General features: G+C 37.7%; 2 protein-coding genes across 3 annotated transcripts in view; one reads left to right on the top strand and one right to left on the bottom strand.

Moving 5' to 3' along the window:
* Positions 1 to 1809: 1809 nt before the first annotated feature.
* LOC146696831 (arrestin domain-containing protein 3-like) lies at positions 1810 to 10944 on the bottom strand. Its single transcript, XM_085475151.1, has 6 exons — positions 10584 to 10944; positions 6239 to 6296; positions 5151 to 5298; positions 4422 to 4518; positions 3634 to 3890; positions 1810 to 3417 (listed from the first exon to the last, which is right to left on the bottom strand). The coding sequence occupies exons 1-6, from the start codon at positions 10837 to 10839 to the stop codon at positions 2806 to 2808; spliced, it is 1428 nt and encodes a 475-aa protein (XP_085331277.1). The 5' UTR covers positions 10840 to 10944; the 3' UTR covers positions 1810 to 2805.
* Positions 10945 to 14358: 3414 nt separating this feature from the next.
* The window catches only part of LOC146696829 (uncharacterized), a 311434-nt gene continuing 307365 nt past the window's right edge, over positions 14359 to 18427 (top strand). The window contains exon 1 of one of the 2 annotated variants that reach the window (XM_085475149.1): positions 14359 to 14469. Coding sequence is in view for 1 of the 2 variants with exons in the window: in XM_085475148.1 (XP_085331274.1) it covers positions 16975 to 17016 (42 nt within the window). In the remaining variant the exon portion in view is untranslated. Of the gene's footprint in view, positions 14470 to 16875; positions 17017 to 18427 lie in introns of those variants that run through there. The other variant, XM_085475148.1, reaches the window with a different exon arrangement.

Below are 18427 nucleotides of genomic sequence, written 5' to 3'. Positions count from 1 at the left end.
CACCTCTGTCCAGATTAGCCTACATTATTTAGACAAAGATGTTCCACAATTCTATCTAATCATGAGCAGGTGGAGGTGGAGTGATTAACAGTTTCAGAGCTTGGTACCACAGCTGAAAAGCACTGTCCCCACTTTTCATAGTTGTTATTAAATACATGATGAATTTGACCAATAGTTTATTACTGCTCCTTTGTACTCCGTAAATATTGAGGGTACAAAGTAGAAGCAAAATAATTATGTTATCTGTGAAGTAAAGCTCACATATTTGTTTCCTCATAAACAATATGACCATAGTAGGTTTATGCCTGTCACGAGTACTGGGAGACAGGCATGTGACAGGCATTACCTTCTGTCTTCCTATTGTCATTTTCATTTAAATCACTGACCTGAAAATGGTTGCAGATCAGGTCCCCATGTTTGAAGCAACCATTTAAGAGACAACAAGATCTTGCTTTTGATGTACACATTTGGGATAATTTTGGTTGTACTGCAGTCTCCAACCACTATTTTTCCTTGCTTGACTTTAACATAACACATCCAGGTCTTCATCATCTGCTTGTACACAGGGTCTAACAATTTGTTCAATGAGTACACGATATGGCAGCCTCGCTTCTGTCAGTCTGCCCCAGGGCAGCTGTGGCTACAACTGTAGCTTGCCTCCACCAGTGTGTGAATGTGAGAGTGAATGAATAGTGGCATTGTAAAAGCGCTTTGGGTGCCTTGAAAAGCGCTATATAAATCCAATCCATTATTATTATTACAGATAAATTCAGATAAGAAAGTCCCAATGAATCACAGATTTCTCTGTGAAACATTCATCCACAGAGTTTATGTGTGAGATTTATACATATGAACTAGTCGTGAATGAAGTCCATTGTCTTTTGTCTTTTCAGTTTATTATCAGTTATTTCAGTTTATTTATGTATTGTATGTATTTTTTTTCTTTAAGTAGCTGTGCCTACGATAGTGTCTCCTCCAGGAAAAATGTCATCATTGCTGACCGATTCATAAGTGAGACTGAAGTCCTGTATTGGAGACATGCTAGATTGTTGGTCAAATGGACTGCTTTCTTTGATGCCAGCCAGCTGAATTTACAAATGATTGTCTGCCTTTGCCTAAAGCATGAGGTTTAAAAAAGAAAGAAGAAAACATATCCAACTGCCTAACCCATGTAAAACAGTTGCAACATTTTTACAACATTGCTTTAAGCAAATCACCTCAGCTATTGCACAGCAGGAAGGACTTGCGCAATTTTGGTTTGGTATTCAGAGTAAATCTGTCTTCAAAATTGTTTGACGGCCAAGGGTATTAGACTAGAACAAGATTTCACACTGTTAAAGAGAGTTGCCTGATAAGATTGAAAAAATCAGATGAATGAGATTACTTACTATCAGTTTGACTATTGTGGACATGCTCTACCATATAAAAAAAATTAACTAATTACTACTATTCAAAAAATAAACTTCACATAACTTTATTCAGCTCTACAACTCAGAGAAAAAACTGGCAGTTTGCAAAAAAATAATATTGTAACATTTTATAATAATAAATATTTATAACAGAGGTAGGAAAAATATTAAACGCTTTGACTGTTGTTGTGATTTGACGCTACATAGGTAAAATTGCATTGAACTGAGATAAACTCAACACACTAAAGTATAGAGGAAATAAATATGTCTCTTATTTATATATATATATATATATATATATATATATATATATATATATCTATATATATATATATATATATATATATATATATATATATATATATATATATATATATATATATATATCTAAAAAGCCTGATGCAGTGTTGGCAATTTTGTTATAATATTCCTCTAAATAGTAGAGGTGGGAATCACCATACATCCCACGATACAATATTATTGCAATTTTTTAAAATATTTTGCGATATTCAGATTCTGTACATAAAGGTAAACTTTATCAATATTCATTTATCTAATATCAAAGTCTCGCACTCAGTCCTTCTCTCATTTCAGTCAGTTTTATTGTTGACAAACTGAACGGTTTGTATTACAGTCTAGTCCAACTTAACTGAATGCAACCATCTGGTACAATTATAACTATTCTAAACTATGTAATTTATGAAAACTATGCAGCCCATTCAGCAACTGAAGAATTTGAAAGTAAATTAAAACAAAATATAATTTTACATTAAATAAAAAAGTTTTAAACTTAATTAAAATAAAACATGTCTTACATTAAAATCAGTAAACTGTCATGTTTATTGCTGTCAAAAAAAAAAGTTAAACACATTTGGACAGTGAAGGAATGTCAGGATTCTTGCTCAGAAAAAGGATCAACATGCTCTGAAGTCAGTCCAGTCCACAAAAACTTTTTTTGTAACAAAATATCGATTTCTGCTGTCCCTGTATCGATACATTATTAGCAAACAAAATATCACGATACTACACAGTATCGATTTTTTCCCCCACCCCTACTAAATAGAGCAGTGAGGTAGATATTAATACTGAAAAGGGCACTTTGAACAATGCAAAATACAGTGCACCATGATAATTAAGGCATAAGTAGCTGTACAAAGTTAATGAGTGACCTGACCTGCTCATTAAATCACATGCAGTGCAAAAGTCTTATTTATGCCCAGTATATAAAGTCCAGTATATAGGTGACTAAATGATAAATACTGCATACATTAACAATTTCATTTTAATAAAAAATTGTTCAAGACATAATAGGGGTGGTCTAATGTCAAATCTGTACCTACACAGGTTTAGTTTATAACTAAATAACTCACTAATTGACCATTTAGCATTTAGTCAGTTATTTTGCATCAGATTTGTCTGGGAAAAGGAGTGAGTATGATGGAGGAGCTCCATCTGACTGAGACAGGAAGTCTACATTCATCACTGGTGCAGAAGGCAGCATGTTGTACGCAGGAGGTACTGGAGATTGAATAGAAGGAGATGGCTGGCTCTCAAGGGCAGATGGGGGTTGGTGAAATTGTTGGGGTGGTGTTGGGGGTGGTGGCGGGTGCAGGACAGAAGATAATGAAGATGAAAATGGAGTTCCATATGGCGAAGGCACCTGTGGCACTGGGTTATTGTAGCTTCCAAACATGTGTGTTGGCTGAGAAGTTTGCACACCCGCTGGTCCACCATATACAGCAGGGTTATTTGGGTATATAGGTGGTGGTGGTGCTGAATAGCTTTGGACTCCTGGATATCCATAACTGCCTGAATGTGGAGACATAGATTGAAGGCCCATGGGCATTGTGGGGGGAGGGAAGTCACTGTTGCTTGGACCCCCAATAGCACCTGTTGGATAGGGACCTACATTTATATTACTCAGACAGCCAGGAGCCAAGCCAGGAGGTAAAATGACCACTGGGCACAGAATCTCTGGATCAAAAGCAAAGCTGATGTCCAGATATACCTAGGAGAAAGAAAAATATATGTAAATCTGTCTCATTAGTACATGATGCTTTTATTTTTACACTGGAAAAGCAACAAGAGAACATCTGAACGCCACTTCCTCAATGATATTCATTGCTGTTCACACAGTTAATTACAAATGGCTCTGTCATGCATAAATCATAATATCGGTTCCCACAAAAATTCAAGTTTTGCTTTAGGATACAGTACTACATACCTTTACACAGTATTCCACTGAGATAATATCACAGTTCTGGATTGTCAGCATGTAATCACTAGGAATCTTTATTTCACATCTGAGCTCCTTCCGTGTTTTTGGTTTAATACAGTTGTCAGCAACTTTATGACAAACTGTATTCTCATGTTTGGTTCTGCCATTGGCATGGTACACGACTTTCTGTATTAAGCTAAATTTCGGTGTCATGTCACTGGATGAAGAATTGTCAACTTTAGCAAGAACCACTATTGTTTCACCTGTAAAAAAAAAAAAAGAAGATTTTAAATACAATTGTCTTTACATTTTTCAGTTGACTAAAGTGCCATTGTCTAATATACACCAGAAAGTCACAACACCTATTACTTAAAGTCAAACTATTGGAAAGGAATTTCTGAAAGTGCAAGGTAGGCAACATCCCTAGATTTCTTATTTCTTAAGAGTACAGGCTTAACTTGCAGTTGTATTAACACTGTGGCAAATAGGTTTCCCTGGATGCCAAATGATCAAGTTGGCCTTTGGGGCACTGGAATGGACAAAATACATTAAATAAAGCAGATAACATATTAATATCTCTTTACTTACAAGATGCCAATAAATTGGATAGTTTCTACATTATGGGAATGAAAAGTTTGTCAACTATGATCTCAATAGTCTTTTTGCATCCTCCATTATTAGCTAATTTATTGAACTCTGCCTATGTTCAACCACACAAAAATATTTTTTGGTATAATGAGAAAAGAGTATAAAACGAATTGAGACCTACAACATTTGAAAAGAAATTTTAATACCTGCTGCGTAACCGATCCTGTCCACAGTTACATCCATGTGTACGTGTCCTTTTGAGAAAAAACCCATCTTTTTGTTCGTTGAACCAACTTGCGGTGACTACAGTGGAATAAACAAGCAAAACAGTCCTAAGAGGCCTGGCAGAAAGCAGAAGACAGTTGGTGTTTTGGGGGCCTGGGTATAAACCTCTTTCTTGTGGGGCAGGGCATATTATCCTGCTGTGGGGAGACCACTGCTATCGGGATTGCCTTGCTGAAGGCATATGCTGGGTCTTTAGCATGGTTATGGTACGTTGGTGTGTATTACAAGGATAGCAGCACTGCATTATGACAAGATTATCAATTCTATTCGTTTCACCTGTCACTGCTTTAACTGATGGAGCTGGATCAACCAGGTAACACTTTAAACGGAATGCACCGGTCATTACTGTTAATAATTAGAGCTGAGTCTTTTGGATTGTTAACATTTCTGCTGGGAAACATTTCACCTCCATTACAGTGTGTTCGTGGATAGTTCTCAGAGCTGTATCGCCTACCTTGAACAAATGAAAGTAGAATTATCTGGCCAATAATGGCCATTATTTGAAACAACCATTGTTTTTCTCGTATATGAACCCCCCAAGAAGTGCTACGTGTACAAGAAGGACGGTTGGCACTGAGTGCATACCACGTAGCGGGAGAATACACAACATATCAAAGATGGCTGAATGTATTTTTAAGTACTGTACACACCATCAGAGAATGAAGGTTTGGAACACATTTGGAGACAAATTTGATCTCCTTCTCTGCTGTACTGTTCATCCTCCAGCCCCTTAACAGTTTTGCTTCTAGCTTGTAGACAATTTTTCCATGAGTCCCTCTGAAGAATGAAGGCATGCTTCTGTGTAGGGAAACAGCAGACTTTAAGTTATGCAATGTCAAGTGAAATAACATCATGTTTCCAACGCATGTACACATTCAGCAGTCAAGTTATGAAGTACACCTTACTTGTGATGGTTTGAACCCCTTTTGTTTTCAGAACTGCCTCAGTTCTTTGTGGCACAGATTCAACAACATGCTGGGATTATTCCTTGGAGATTTTGGTCCATTATGCTATAGTGAACTCATAATGTTCAAGAAACCAGGTTGAGACGATATGAGCTTTGTGACATGGTATCTCACAAAGCTGGAAACAGCAATGTGGTTATAAACGGATGGATATGGCCAGCCACAATACTCAAGTAGCCTCTAATGATTGTCAGCTCAAGCTAAGGGTTCCAAAGTGTGCCAAGAAAATATCCCTCAAGCCATTACACCAGCAGCAGCAGCATGAAATGTTGCTAAAGAAGGATGAATTCTCAGTTGATAGGTGTGGTTTCTGCTGCTGTAGCCCATCTACTTCAAAGTTCAACGTGCTGTACATTCAGATATTCTACTTATACGCTTGTTGTAATGAGTGATTTTTGAGTTACTTTTCATATCAGCTCAAAGCAGCCTTTTCATTCTCTTCTGACTTGACATGAGCAATTTTCACTTAGACAACAGCTGCTAACTGGATATTTACGCTGTAAACCCTAGAGATGTTGTGTAAGAAAAACTCAGTAGATACTGAAAAAATACTCTGGGACAAACAAAGATGCCACATTTAAATTCACTTAACTCATCTTTCTTCGCCATTCTGACACTAAGTTCAAACTTCAACACATCGTCTTAACCATATCTACATGCCTAAATGCCCTGAGTTGCTGCTATTTTATTGATCCACTTTTTGTGTTTGTTCGAATCACTGTTAAAGTGTAAATGCAAACCATTGTTTTGGTCAGCTGACTAACTGTACTTACCCTGGTGGTATTTGGAAACTGAATCTGTAGACATGAATCCCTTGGGGCAAAACCGTTTCTGAAAATGAAGGAAAATGAAGTATTGTAAAATTTTCAAATACAGGTACATAACGATTACTATTCAATACTTTTCTACTGCACTTTAGTATTACAAGTTTTGTCCTCTACATTCCTGTGACTCCTGTAATTTACTTAGACACTTTGCAGTCTGCTTTAACCACGAATAAAGAGACAAAAAAAGGAGAAATTAGATGCTTTTTGTAGCTGCTGATTGTAAATAAAGATTCTATATTGGGCTTCTAATACAGTCTATGACTCCAGTTTGACCAACTAACATGCTTAAACGCTCATGTTTCTGTATCGAAATTATATTTCAAAATGTTAAATATACACAAAATTATGTAAAATAAAAACAAGCAAAAAAAACAGATGAATGTTTAAGTGTTAAGTTGATAGTAGGTTTGTCCCCAAAGTACAAAAGAAAGGTATGCTTAAGAACAGGTGTCCTGTTTCTGTGTGTGTGTGTGTGTGTGTGTGTGTGTGTGTGTGTGTGTGTGTGTGTGTGTGTGTGTGTGTGTGTGTGTGTGTGTGTGTGTGAGATTTTTTTTTAAACGTGTAATATATTGATAAATAGACTGTAGTTAACAGGATTTATATAGAAAATAAGGAAAGCACAGATTTTTTACATGTGCATTATTGTACTTACTGTTTTTTCTAAAGTATAATCAACCCATTTCTTTTGAGTCACTTGAACTTTCTTCACAGAACACACATTATTATTATTACATTTATTAAATTATAAATTAGAACTTCAACACTAACAATTAAATATAAAAGTATTTAATATAACATGTTTTGTTTCCCATTCACGTGTATTCTGTTTGAGAAACGTGTCTTTGAAATGTTATATTTTTTTGCAAAGAAGAGAAAGAAAAAAAAATACATTCATCGCCAGGGGAAATTTCTCAAAATCCAGCAGTATCCAAGAACACACCAAATATACACCAAATATACTATGAATACTAATAAAGACTAATAAATGCCAATAAATACACAGTTAAAAGTTAACTATGTTAAAAATACATCTTGGCTGTTAACCCGAGGAAGGCGGCGGGTCCTGATGGTGTGCCAGGTCGAATATTGAGGGATTGTGCAGGACAGCTGGCTGGGATCTTCACCAGGATTTTCAACAAATCCCTCGCACAGGCGACTGTCCCACTCTGCCTGAAGTCCTCCACCATAGTCCCCTTGCCTAAGAAGCCCCACATCACCGGCCTGAATGACTACAGACCGGTGGCACTCACCCCAGTGGTAATGAAATGCTTTGAGAAGCTGGTCCGCAGACACATCACAGCAGCCCTGCCCCGCAGCCTGGATCCACACCAGTTTGCCTACAAAGCAAACCGATCCACGGAAGACGCTGTAGCCACAGCACTCCATGCTGCATTAACTCACCTGGAAGAGCATGGTAGCTATGTGCGGATGCTCTTCGTGGATTACTGCTCAGCTTTTAACACCATCCTTCCACACAAACTGGTGGCCAAGCTACAAGACCTGGGGCTTCCATACAGCACCTGCATGTGGATCAATAGCTTCCTCTCGGGCCGTAGACAGAGAGTCAGAGTTGGCCATCACACATCCTCAGCCCTGAGCTTCAGCACTGGCTCACCCCAGGGCTGTGTGCTCAGTCCACTGCTCTACTCTCTCTACACACACGACTGCACTCCTCGCCACCACAGCAACATCTTTGTGAAATTTGCAGATGACACCACAGTGGTGGGGCTCATTTCCAAGGGAGACGAGTCTACGTACAGAGACGAGGTGGAGCAGCTGACGTCATGGTGTAAGGCCAATAACCTCCTCCTCAACACTTCAAAAACCAAAGAACTCATAATAGACTTCAGAAGGAAAAAGGCAGAGATCCAACCACTATTCATAAATGGGGACTGTGTAGAAAGGGTGGCAAGCTTCCGCTTCCTGGGAGTCAATATAGAGGAGAACCTTTCCTGGAGTGTGAACACCTCCGAGCTGCTGAAAAAGGCCCAACAGAGACTGTACTTCCTGAGAATTCTCAGGAGGAATAACATCACACAGAGACTGCTGGTGTCCTTCTACAGAGCCACCATTGACAGTGTTCTAACTTACTGCATTATGCATCTGGTACACTAGCTGCACAGGGGCTCAGAGGAAAGCACTCCAAGGGATCATTAACACCGCCCAAAAGATCACTGGCTGCCCTCTCCCCACACTGGAAGTTCTACACAACGCCCACTGTTTTAAAAAGGCCCAAAACATCATAAAAGACACCTCACATCCTGGCCACTCCCTGTTCGAACTGTTGCCCTCAGTACAGGGCAATCAGAGCAAGGACTAATAGACTCAAACACAGCTGTTATCCAACTGCAATAACACATCTGAATACTACAAAAAAATGTCCATCACGCCACTCTTGTGTTAATCTATGCACGGTCTGAAGCATGTGTGTGGGAATGTATGTGAATGTTTTACTGTTATATCTTATTAGTATTTTAAGTATTCTATCTATTTTATTTATTGAATTTTATTGTTTTATTTATATTTTGATATTGCTAGGGATGATGCAATGATCGGGGACCATTCTTAATTTCGTTGTTCTCATGACAATGACAATAAAGTTTCTGATTCTGATTCTTTAATGTCAATGAGACTTTTTACCTCGATAAATAGTGTTAGGTTTTGTATTGTTGATTGTCATTTATGCTTAGAAATATCTACTTATATATGCTTAGAGTTTTATAATTAGTTGTAGATTGGTAGAGGTTTGATCCTTAATAGTCTGCAAACTTTGTGTGCATTAGAGAGCACTCTGGGAGCATGGGAGAGGTCGTACCTTCTCTTATTGTTTTATGGTAGGTTTTAGTCTAAGTGCCTTTTGTTTAGATGAACTGTTGGACTTCCAGACCAGCAGGTTTAGGGAAGTCATTTATGGGGTCACACTCTGACCCCACACACACACACACACACACACACACACACACACACACACACACACACACACAGGCAAGGTACTCTTTGTGTGTATGTAGACGTCATATGTTAATGAACCTATGCATATTCATGTAACCTCAATAAAAGAGCAGTGTTACGGGGGAGCGGACGAGAGCAACTGGGGTCAAGCGAAGGAACGGCGTTTGTCCGGTTCTCTCCCGTGCACGAGAAACATGAAGAACTTTGCCTACTTCGTGTCTTGCTTGCTGTGTAATCAGCTTTGCTTGCGCGGGTTTCACGCGGACCTGAGCCGTGCGGTTAATCGCAGGCTTATAAATGGAAGAGATTCAAGTGTTAGAAGTTTTCAGAAAACATACCAGCCTTGAAGAGCGTGTGGAGGACGCCAGCCCACATCAGCAGCACTTAAGATATGCTCTGGTGAATGGCTTTCCCCTACCCCTTGCTGACACAAAATGTTTATTCTTTAGCTTGCCCTGTTCGACAACAGCCTGTGCTCCAGACCATAGATTTAATTGAGGTGGATAATTGTTAAAAGTAATCTGCATTAAGCTTAGGGTTGCTCAAATTCAGTACAATGACATATGAGATTAAGTAAAATGGGTAAATATTTAAACTAATGACATGCATAGAGGCACTTGACCTGTTTGGTAAAACTGTCATCCTAATATGAGCCATTGTTGAGATATAGAGCACGCCTGTGAAAACTAATATGCTGAACCCTGTATGAAACGGCTAAAACTACTTGATGGAGAAGCTGAATTGAATATGAAAGTGCAAGTCTTTGCCACTGTCTGGGGAAGTTTTCAGAAAACAATGTTAGATGTTAGGTTGTGGTCTCTTCTGAGCTGATGAGCAAGCTACACATTATCTGTCTGGGAAATCATAAAAGAGAGGGAAACGAAAACTATGATAACTATGATAACTGGAGTGTGCAGCGTTTCCGTGAGCAGTTTTTCTGCATCTTGACTCATGTGTGTAGAGTGTTCATAGCATCAGCATCATGTTTTTGTTATTAGTTTTGTTGGGTTGAAAATAATTAAATAAACTTGTGATCATATTTATGGATCACCATGGCACATATCATCAGCCATGTGATTTATTTACGCAGATGAAAAAAGTGAGTGTGAATGTGTCTGACGTCACAGTGTTTTTGTGCGCTGTGTAAAAGTAATTGCCTAATTACTTTGCCAAAAATTGATAGCTCCTTCTACATTTGCAACACTAAAGATTAATTGAATACCTTTAATTCTTTGTTGTTGTTTCGTTGTCGGGTTTTTGTTTTGTTTTTTTGCAAATACATTTACAATACATTGCAAAAACAAACATTTACAAGAAGACTGTAAAGTGTGTTACATACCGCTGGCGCCCTCTGGGATTAAAAATTCCTTTAGTTTGAAATATCTTGTGTGCGCAGAGTACGTATGAGTATGGTCACCGCTCTTCTGAGACCACCGGACGTTAGCGTCCCCTTTCGCCTTGATAAACAGGCTTTGAACTGAGGTTTCCTTGGATAAGGCCAGAGTTACAGTCCCTGTTATAGTGTCTCCCTCCGAAAAAGTCACGAATTCATTCACTGCGTCATATGCGACAGTAAAGCTTTCAACTGAAGGCATCGTAGCAAAGCGGTTCAGGCACAATAATATGAAAAAATAAAAGACTGTTACTACTTAACAAACGTTTCCACTACACGCTACTCCTTGGCCGAGACACTATGGCGTTTGTCGTAAACTGTGGTGAGCAGAAGACCACGCCCAGGAGGGTCGTTACTGCTGGAAGACCTCTACTGCCATCCGCTGTAGAACGGAGAGAGTGGTCACAGGAAGCTGGATTGTGAGGAAGATTCCCTGTTCCCTGTTTTTAAAGCGCATTAGTTTCATTCATAAATACAGGTCCGCTGACAGGGTACTCTAGCACACACGCACTTTCTCAGGAATCCTTCAACAACTGTCAGTAGCAATCAGTAGTGGTCATTAGGGTAGCCAGTAATGTTACTAATAAAACAGCAGCTTTTCATATACCACATTTAATTGAAAACAAATGATTTTCAATAAGTCTGAAAAGTTTCACAGTTCAACTTTTATTTCACCATCGTGTCCACAATTACTTTATAGTTACATGAGTGTTGCTTTGCATATCAATTTCAAGATTGTATGATTTTTTGCAAATTTTAATTAGGTTTTATTTCCGTGATATTAAAAAAAATGAAAACAAACTTAAAATGCAATCTTATTTTTTTAAAAGCTGTTTTCTAATACCATTTTCTCTATTGTCATTCTTTCCACCGGGCTCAGGGAAACCTTCATTTTCCTCTCTTTTTTCTGTCATCTTCTTTCTTGTCTTCTTGCTCACTACCTGCAACATAGACAGACCCTCTGCTAGAATGAAGCATACAGGTTTGATGTTAGCTTCTTAAACAGCGGACAGCCTAATACACAGCATAATAACTGTAAATAGTTTCATTGTCTTGATTTCTGTTTTGATAATTCTTAAAACGTATTTGTGTCTATGACACTATAACACTATAATAATAGTACCTTGGCTGAGTACACCTAATAGCAGTATATTAAAATGCATTGCTTTAAACTAGGTTTATGGTCTGCTATAGCCATTCTCTGTAAGTGTTCTTTTAATGTTAATACAAATACAAAAGTTATACAGTAGTCTAATGGTCTCGTGGGCACTGAATAATTAAGTAATCACTGACTGTACACTGACTCAACATCGCTGACTGTTCATGTTAGTAAGCTGCCTGACAGTAATGAACACATGAATTGCCATAAAAAATAACTACCAACAAACTAAAATTATTTATTTTTTTAAATTAAGGAACAGTGCCATTGTGATATTCTAAAAATAAATTTTATCAGCCTGGGTTCACTGCCTGCACTACGTTCACCAAAATGGCTTGCTGACCTCATGGCACACCAGCTAAAAACCACTGGTCTTTAATGGTACTTGCTGTTAGTGTTGCTAAGCTATCTATTGGAACTTCTATTGATACAAATGATTGCTTGGAATAACTTTTAGTTGCCACAACATGAGGTCATATCATTTGGAGATGGACCTACTGTTACTCCATTATCTGCCTTTTTGTTGTTGTGCTAGAACATTTTAATAGATACAGTGTCACATATTACATTGACTCACTGTCATTAACAACTCCTCTTAGCTAATTCAATCTTAACCTGTTAGTTGTGTGGTGTTCACCACTTTCTTTCTCTTTGAAAGACATTTGTTAATATCTGACTTCCCTCAGTTTGCTTTCTTTCTGTCTCCTTGCTTTCTCTTCTTTATTGTAATACCCTGAAATAGCTTTAATGGGGAAAGACACAACTCACAGTGCACATGAGCAGTCAAGTGGATGGAATAAATTAGCTGTGATGCGAAGTCCAAGTATGCGGTGGACTAATCCACTGTCATGAAAGAGCCTCCAGTATTTTTTAGAATCAAACTTAAATCACCCAACCAATGCTTCAGACAATTTAATTTAGACTTTAATTACTTGGAATTTTAAAAAGTTGTAAACTAGAACAAATGTTTAATTCCAGGCTTGACAGGGCCTCACCCACCATTAGGGACCTGGGTGGTCAGCAGAGATAAATGGGGATGATTGCGTGGGGTGGGATTACATCATGCTTCTGCTCTAAACCCCTTTTTGTTTGCAATGGTGATGGACAGGTTAACAGATGAGGTTAGCCTTATCTTTACAGAAGAGATTGTGATCAGCAGTGAGAATAAGGAGCAGGCGGAAGAGAACCTGGAGGGGTGGAGGTATGCTCTGGGGAGAAGCCAAATGAAAGTCAGTAGAAGCCAAAATACATGTGTGTGAATGAGAGTGAGATGGGTGTAACAGTAAAGCTGCAAGGAGCAGAGGTAGTGAAGGCAGGTGAGTTTAAATACCTTTAAATAAGCAAAAGAACAAGAGAATGGAGGCAGGGTTTAGTGGGTGGAGACTATTCTCGCTAGTGATTTGCAAAATAAGAATAGCACAAAACAATAGGGAAGATTTACAAATTGGTAGCAAGACCTGCCATAATATGTGTTTTGGAGACGGTAGTACTCACAGAAAAACAGGAGGCCAAGGCAGAGTTGGCAGAATTGAAAATATTAAGATTTTCATTGGGAGTGACCACGAAAGACAAGATTACAAATGAGTTAATCAGAGAGACAGTTCAGGTTGAGCATTTTGATTCAAAGTTAGAGAGGCGTCACTGGTAGGGCATGGACATGTGGAGGGGAGGAACAGTGGTTATACTGGTCAAGAAAAGTTGAATATGGAGCTGCCGGGCAGAAGACCATGGGGAAGATTCACGGATGTTTTAACGGAGGATATGTAGAAGGCTGACGTAACAGAGAAGGATGCTAGGAAGAGTATGTGACAGGGGGAGATGATCTGCTGTGACAACCCCTAAAGGGAGCAGCAGAAAAAGAATAAGAACCACATCATTTATCATTTATATCATATAAATGATATCATCAAGAAAGTTTTTCTTTTTTTTTGGTGGGTGGGGGGAGGGGGAGACGACTGTTCCTTAGTGCAATTTGTGTAGTCACTATACCCATTCCCACTGCAAAATCTGCATTATATAAATGATATAAGTCCCAAATTGATATTTGTTATATTCTTGTACACTGAGTAAATTGCCTTCATATATAACTGTAATAGTAACCACGTTTTATGTTATCCCCAGGGACAGCAAAATAGGCTATATACTCAGTGACTCAAGGTAAATTCAAGCATCCAAATTTCTGCACTTACCCTTTTCACACAGCCACTTTCTATAAAGGTTATATCTACAATGCAAGCAGCCTGTTCCTTAATTCCCTAAATGCTAACAAATTACATTAATAGCAAAAAAAAAGAAAAAAAAAAAGCAATATATTCAGCATAAAAAAATAGGTTTTTACAGAGTTTTACAGAATTATTGTATATCGTATATGGCATAAATGACAGACAAATGCTTCTGGAGAAAAAGTGAACTGTTTTAACCCTAATTTACAAATTCATTTGGAAATGTGAAGTAAAATAATAATATTAATAAAAAAAAAATCAAATCTGATGTAAAAAAAAAACAAACAAAACAAAAACTAAACTAAACTGGTCAGATTACGATTAATCGGACTAACAATGGACATGCTCAGAACCTCTCTTGGAATGTGGGATGATGGGAATCTGAGTCACCAAAATGCTAAGAAGGGAAACATCGAACTGGAACTTAAAAAAACAAAACAAAAACAACTAGGTAAGTGCGTTCTTTCAACGTAGCATATTGACATTCCCTGCTGAACACAGAAATGTCAAGTTTATGTTGGTTAAAGCTAAATGGTTCACTTAATGTCAACTATAGCTAGCAGTAGCACATTACTGTGGCAATGAAGCTAAGACGTTAGCACTGTTTATCTTGTGACAGGCAGAACAATATATATTGAATGTAGCAATAGAAGTACTTTCTCAGCTACAGCTTGACGCTAGATAAATAAAGGTTACTGATGCTCATGTGAACCTTTCTCTTTGCCAGGATGGAGACAAGCTAGCTCATCCTCTGACGCTGGCATACATTCTGACAACTGGTTATATTGTGTTTACTTAACCCAACTCATATCATACACCTAACTCATAATAATTCCACTGAAACAAACAAAGCAAAAAAACTGAAAAACAAACAAGCAGACTAAACTTTCCGCAGGTTGAAGTTGGACAAATTTTAGAAAAGCACAACAAAAATCTGTTATTATAAACAAAACAGGAGCATCATTATTGCAAAAACAAGTGTGTCAGAGTATTCTTTTTATGTCACTTTCCTGACAGAAGAGAATAGAAGGCAAACGTCTGATGCACATCCTAGTACAAAGTCTACCTAATATGGATTGTGCTCATTGTGCTTAATATTTCCAGTAATGTGCCAGTGTGTCCACTTGTGTGCGAGGAAAACTGTGAAGTCTGGCCTGATTATCACCAAATTATTTATATTTAGATAAATATTTATTATCTTCAACTTATGTTTAGACTTTCGTATCTCTTTGGCACCTTTTGTTTTTCTTTTTAAACAAGCGTCTGTTGAAAAATCTATGGCTGTGCTTTCTTGTGTCTCAGGAACTTCCAGACCACTTCAGAGTGATTGTAGCACAGCCCTTTGTTTAGCTTATTATTTTGTTGAACAGAGTCATAGTAACTAATTATGCAATGGTTAATATTAACTGTTAGCCATGTTTAGCTAGTTTTCACTGAGAAAATCATGTTATGTGTTATCTCCCCAGTTCATTAATTAACATAGAATCTGTCTGTCCTGGTCAGAGAGTGTTTTCCCTTGGTTGACTGACTGAATGTAGGCTGGACCACCTACAGTAACTCTAATCCTTCTCACAGTTACTGTCCATAAATGGATGACTAGACACGCTTTCTCTTTGCCCACATAATCTTCAACCAGCTGACTAGACCTGGGATGGCTGCTATATGGATGTAAAACTTTACTGTTAACACTGTTGCCTTCATTGTCTCTATAACTGTTCTGTCAGTATCTAACTCTCATGGTGATCCTGATTTGACACACTGGTACTCTTTTTTTTTTTTTTTTTTTAAGCTGAGCTGTTCACATGCTGTTGCATTAGGGCTACGTCTTCTAGTGTGACTTATTGGTATTAATTTCTTCTAATAGGCATTATCCAAAGTTCAGAAATGTTAAATAACCTCTACTTGTGTTGTCAGTCTAGTTAGCAGGCTAAATCTCATGTTGACGCATATAAGAGAAACACCTGATAATGTTGGTTTCACGTTTTAAGCACAGCTGATGGTTATTCTGTGGTTGATGAAGATTTAAAAAAAAAAATGAGTAAAAACATTCAGATATTGAGTTAGGAGTGAGGTCCTAAATTCAGGAAGGAAACCAGAGCACAAGCAAAAGAGAAATTAAGACTCTCGACAACCGTTAGGAGAAGACAGAGAAAGAAAGTAAAAGTTAACACAGGATACAAACACTAACCTTCAGAGTAAAACAGGAAGTAGCCAAAAGGCAGATACTAGAAATGGAGACAAGGATACTCAGGTAGGCCAATATAAATTATTTATACATGCTGTATCTGAGAGTTATTTAGAAAAGGGAAACCTTTTAAGACTCCCCAGTGATGTATTTCACAAACTCTGTGTGGTATGGACTAATAGACTCAAACACAGCTGTTATCCAACTGCAATAACACATCTGAATACTACAAAAAAATGTCCATCACGCCACTCTTGTGTTAATCTATGCACGGTCTGAAGCATGTGTGTGGGAATGTATGTGAATGTTTTACTGTTATATCTTATTAGTATTTTAAGTATTCTATCTATTTTATTTATTGAATTTTATTGTTTTATTTATATTTTGATATTGCTAGGGATGATGCAATGATCGGGGACCATTCTTAATTTCGTTGTTCTCATGACAATGACAATAAAGTTTCTGATTCTGATTCTGATGAAGACATGATTTCACACTGCTGTCTGTGGGATGTGTACTGTGCTTCAGGTAGTTAGAAATGTTATTTAGTAATATTGAAATTACCACCAAAAGTCCCTTACTTCGATTACTCTCAGTTGGGTGATACAGTGCAAACAGAAAATGTCATGGAGACTGTTACCCTGGCAATATTTTCAAAACAGTGAAGGAAGGAGGGGTAAATGAAGTCAGAGCAACCAGACAATCACAACAATGTGAGAAATGCTAGAGACCACCAAAAGAAAAAGAATAGTTGAAAAGGAGGAGTGATAAATGAAGATGGAAAAAATGAAAAGCTCTTTAAAAGTGCCACAGGTTAGTTCCTAGTTGCTGAGTGCTGCTACACCTTTTTTTCTCTCCATTTGTGTTTGGTGTTGCTGGGCATGTCGTTACCAACCAAATTACGTGTTACTGCCAGCATTTCTACTTTTACTGTTTCATAATATACAGCATTTTGATTGCAGCAACATGGAATCCAACTCTTGTTTTTTGGTTAATAAACAAAATTAACCTTAGAACGGAACCTATTTTACAGCTCTCCAAAATTTAGAAGAGACTATGTATGTGAACCTGTGTGAATTACTTATTTATATTAAAAGTAAAACTTAAGACAGAAACCCTTTTATATGACATTGGCTTGAAGTCCAGGAGTGTTCATTCAGATAACTAAGATTGACCTTTGAAACATACAAAAGGGCAGGCCCTGCATGAAAAACCAAAGCCAAGTAAGTTCTACATCATGAAAAATGGAAGGAATGAGGACATGTTTAATAAATGCTCACTGTGATTTAGCAGAATGTATATCTCTGTGCCATTGTGATTTCTAGATTTCTGTGTATGGATTAGGATGTTAGATTTATCTTAATTGTAAAGTCCTGCAATATTTATAATACAATCTCCATCAAAATACCACTTTTAGTCTTTTAGTAATAGGATATATTAATGTGAGCATGCAAAAGAGCCAGTTTCAAAGTGCTTTTGCTTCAGAATAATGTGATACCTCTCTGATTAGCGGATATGAATGTAGCAAATCAAGACAGGAAACATATGAGTGTAAGTGTGGCAGAAATATTAAAGTAATTAAAAGTGAAAAAAGTGAGCAAATTATATCCTGCTTAGGGCCCTCATTAAGCTAAAGACAGCCCCGAATGCTTTGACAGTCATCTACGAGAGAGAGATGAAACTAGTTGTCAGGCAGTGCTGATAAAAATGGTGTATTATGGACCGCACAGGACCATCTGTAGCATAATGGCAGATGCTGCTTCCTAGCTCACAAAGACCTCATTACTGCTTGTTTTGTGAAGTTTCATTGAAATTTTGCAAGAAAGAACTTCTATTAAGCAGTTGATATGAATTTTAAAATGTTGTCTTTAGGTGCACCCTGGGTAAAAATAATCGCTGGTATAAAAGACTCGTTCTTTTGGAATTGATATATTAATCGCAAAGACTTAAATCACATCCCACAGTAGAAGCTCATTAATCTTTGCCATGTCCTCCTAGTTGGATAGGTTGTATCCCTGCATTGGGAGAAAGGGTGCCTTGGTCAAGTCCAGTCTTTATTAAGATTAATGAACAGCTTGACATTTTTAGTCCTCTGTCTGAATCGATAATTTTAATACTCATGAGAGCCAATGGGGATCTAAGCTTGTGGAACACACATTGTGGCCACAGGGCGCATGTTAAATGTCCAAGTGGTAATCAATGCAAAGAAATTAGCTATTGATCT

The sequence above is a fragment of the Copadichromis virginalis genome, linkage group LG12, assembly GCF_057382275.1.
Source record: "Copadichromis virginalis isolate Kocher_CV1m ecotype Utaka linkage group LG12, C_Virginalis_male_GT1.1, whole genome shotgun sequence".
Classification (NCBI taxonomy): domain Eukaryota; kingdom Metazoa; phylum Chordata; class Actinopteri; order Cichliformes; family Cichlidae; genus Copadichromis; species Copadichromis virginalis.
This window is presented reverse-complemented; position numbering and strand designations above follow the sequence as displayed.